Source organism: Alosa pseudoharengus, unplaced genomic scaffold (genome assembly GCF_046254945.1).
Source record: "Alosa pseudoharengus isolate Yale_2024_CS ecotype anadromous, Long Island Sound unplaced genomic scaffold, YU_APseudo_1.1 YU_APseudo_1.1_scf_4, whole genome shotgun sequence".
NCBI classification, from domain to species: Eukaryota; Metazoa; Chordata; class Actinopteri; order Clupeiformes; family Clupeidae; genus Alosa; species Alosa pseudoharengus.
The window spans coordinates 2,120,159-2,122,658 of NW_027468774.1; the positions used below are offsets into that span (position 1 = coordinate 2,120,159).

A 2,500-nucleotide genomic window follows, 5' to 3' on the forward strand; every position below is an offset into this window, starting at 1 on the left:
ACGCCCCCCCAGCCCCGAGCTGACCTCTCGTCTGCCACCAGCCCCAGCAAGCAGCCCAAGAGCGCCCCCTCCTGGAAGTACTCCTTCAAAGGGCCGGCGCCACGCGCTCCGGGGGACGCAGGGGGGGGTCAGGGCGCGGGGGGCTCGGCGGGGGGGCTCGGGGGGGGCAACTGGCTGATGAACGGGCTGTCGTCGCTACGGGGTCACCGACGCGCGTCGTCAGGGGAGCGCACGCGGGACTCTGGCTCCTCCTCCTCCTCCTCCCACAGACTGTCCACCTATGACAACGTGGCGTCCGGCTCCTCGCTGGCCAGCGCTGGGGGCGGGGTCGAGGGCGGGGCCAGTGGGTCCAGCTCGCCGTGGTCGGCCTCGTCCTGTGAGATCTCCGTGACATCACCGCCGCCGGACTCGACCGCTGACCACGCCGCTGGGCCAGAGCAGCAGGTGGCGCCAGCGAGTCCGAGCGGAGACGAGATGACATCATCCGCCCCCGAGGAGCAGGAGGACGCCGCCGCCGTCGCCATGGAGATCTGCGTCAGCGGGGCCGACCGTAGCGACCGCATCAACGCCCGGGCGGAGGACAGTGTAGACAACTCGCAGTCGCTAGGCAACCTGGTAGTCGACCTGAAGGAGGAACTGAGGAGGCAGAAGATGGCGTATGAGGCCCGCATCCAGAAGTAGCCATGCACCATGCACCATACATACACACACACCCGCATCCAGAAGTAGTACACTATACACACCATACATACACACACACACACACACCCACACACACACACACACACACACACCATGCACACACACACACACACCCGCATCCAGAAGTAGCCACTATACACACTATACACACCATGCACACACCGCATCCAGAAGTACCCACGCACACACACACACCTACACACACATCCAGAAGTACCCACACACACCATGCACACACACCATGCACACACACACCATGCACACACCATACACACACACCCGCATCCAGAAGTAGCCATGCACGCCATGCACACACACCATGCACACACACACACACACACACACACCATGCACACACACCATGCACACACCCACACACACACCCGCATCCAGAAGTAGCCTATACACACCATGCACACACACCATGCACACACCATGCACACACCATGCACACACACACACCCGCATCCAGAAGTACCCTACACACACACCATACATACACACACCATGCACACACCATGCACACACACACACCCGCATCCAGAAGTACCCATGCGCACACACACACCCGCATCCAGAAGTAGCCACGCACACACACACATACACACACACACCATGCACACACACCCGCATCCAGAAGTAGTACACACACACCATGCACACACACACACACCCGCATCCAGAAGTACCCACGCACACACCATGCACACACCATGCACACACACCATGCACACACACACATACACACACACACCCACATCCAGAAGTACCCACGCACACACCATGCTCACACCATGCACACACACCATGCACACACACACATACACACACACACCCGCATCCAGAAGTACCCACGCACACACCATGCACACACACCATGCACACACACACATACACACACACACCCGCATCCAGAAGTAGTACACACACACACACCATGCACACACACCATGCACACACACCATGCACACACACGCACACACACATACACACACACCCGCATCCAGAAGTACCCATGCACCATGCACACACACATACACACACACCCGCATCCAGAAGTACCCATGCACACACACACCATGCACACACACACCATGCACACACACACCATGCACACACACACCATGCACACACACACACACGCATCCAGAAGTACCCATGCACACACACACACACACACACACATACATACGCATCCAGAAGTACCCATGCACACACATACACCATGCACACACACATACAGAAGTACCCATGCACACACACACATACACACACACCCGCATCCAGAAGTAGCCTACACACACACACACACACACACACACACACACACCCGCATCCAGAAGTACCCATGCACACACACACACACACACACACAAACACACACACCCGCATCCAGAAGTACCCATGCACACACACCCACACACACACACACACACACACCATGCACACACACACCCGCATCCAGAAGTACCCACACACACACACACACACACACACCATGCACACACACACCCGCATCCAGAAGTACCCACTATACACACCATGCACACACACACACATCCAGAAGTACCCTACACACACACACACCATGCACACACACACACCATGCACACACACACACACCATGCACACACACAGGCCCGCATCCAGAAGTACCCACACACACACACACACCATGCACACACACACCATGCACACACACACACACATACCATGCACACACCCGCATCCAGAAGTACCCACACACGCACACACACACACACACACACACACCATGCACACACACACACCATGCACA

General features: G+C 57.5%; 1 protein-coding gene across 1 annotated transcript in view; it reads left to right on the forward strand.

Annotated features, from left to right (window-relative positions):
* The window catches only part of arhgap22b (Rho GTPase activating protein 22b), a 36,105-nt gene that overhangs the window by 31,094 nt on the left and 2,511 nt on the right, over positions 1–2,500 (forward strand). Inside the window, exon 9 of the mRNA XM_076266388.1 lies at positions 1–677. This exon is cut by the window's left edge and continues 260 nt beyond it. Coding sequence (XP_076122503.1) covers positions 1–677 — 677 coding nt within the window. The remainder of the gene's footprint in view (positions 678–2,500) is intronic.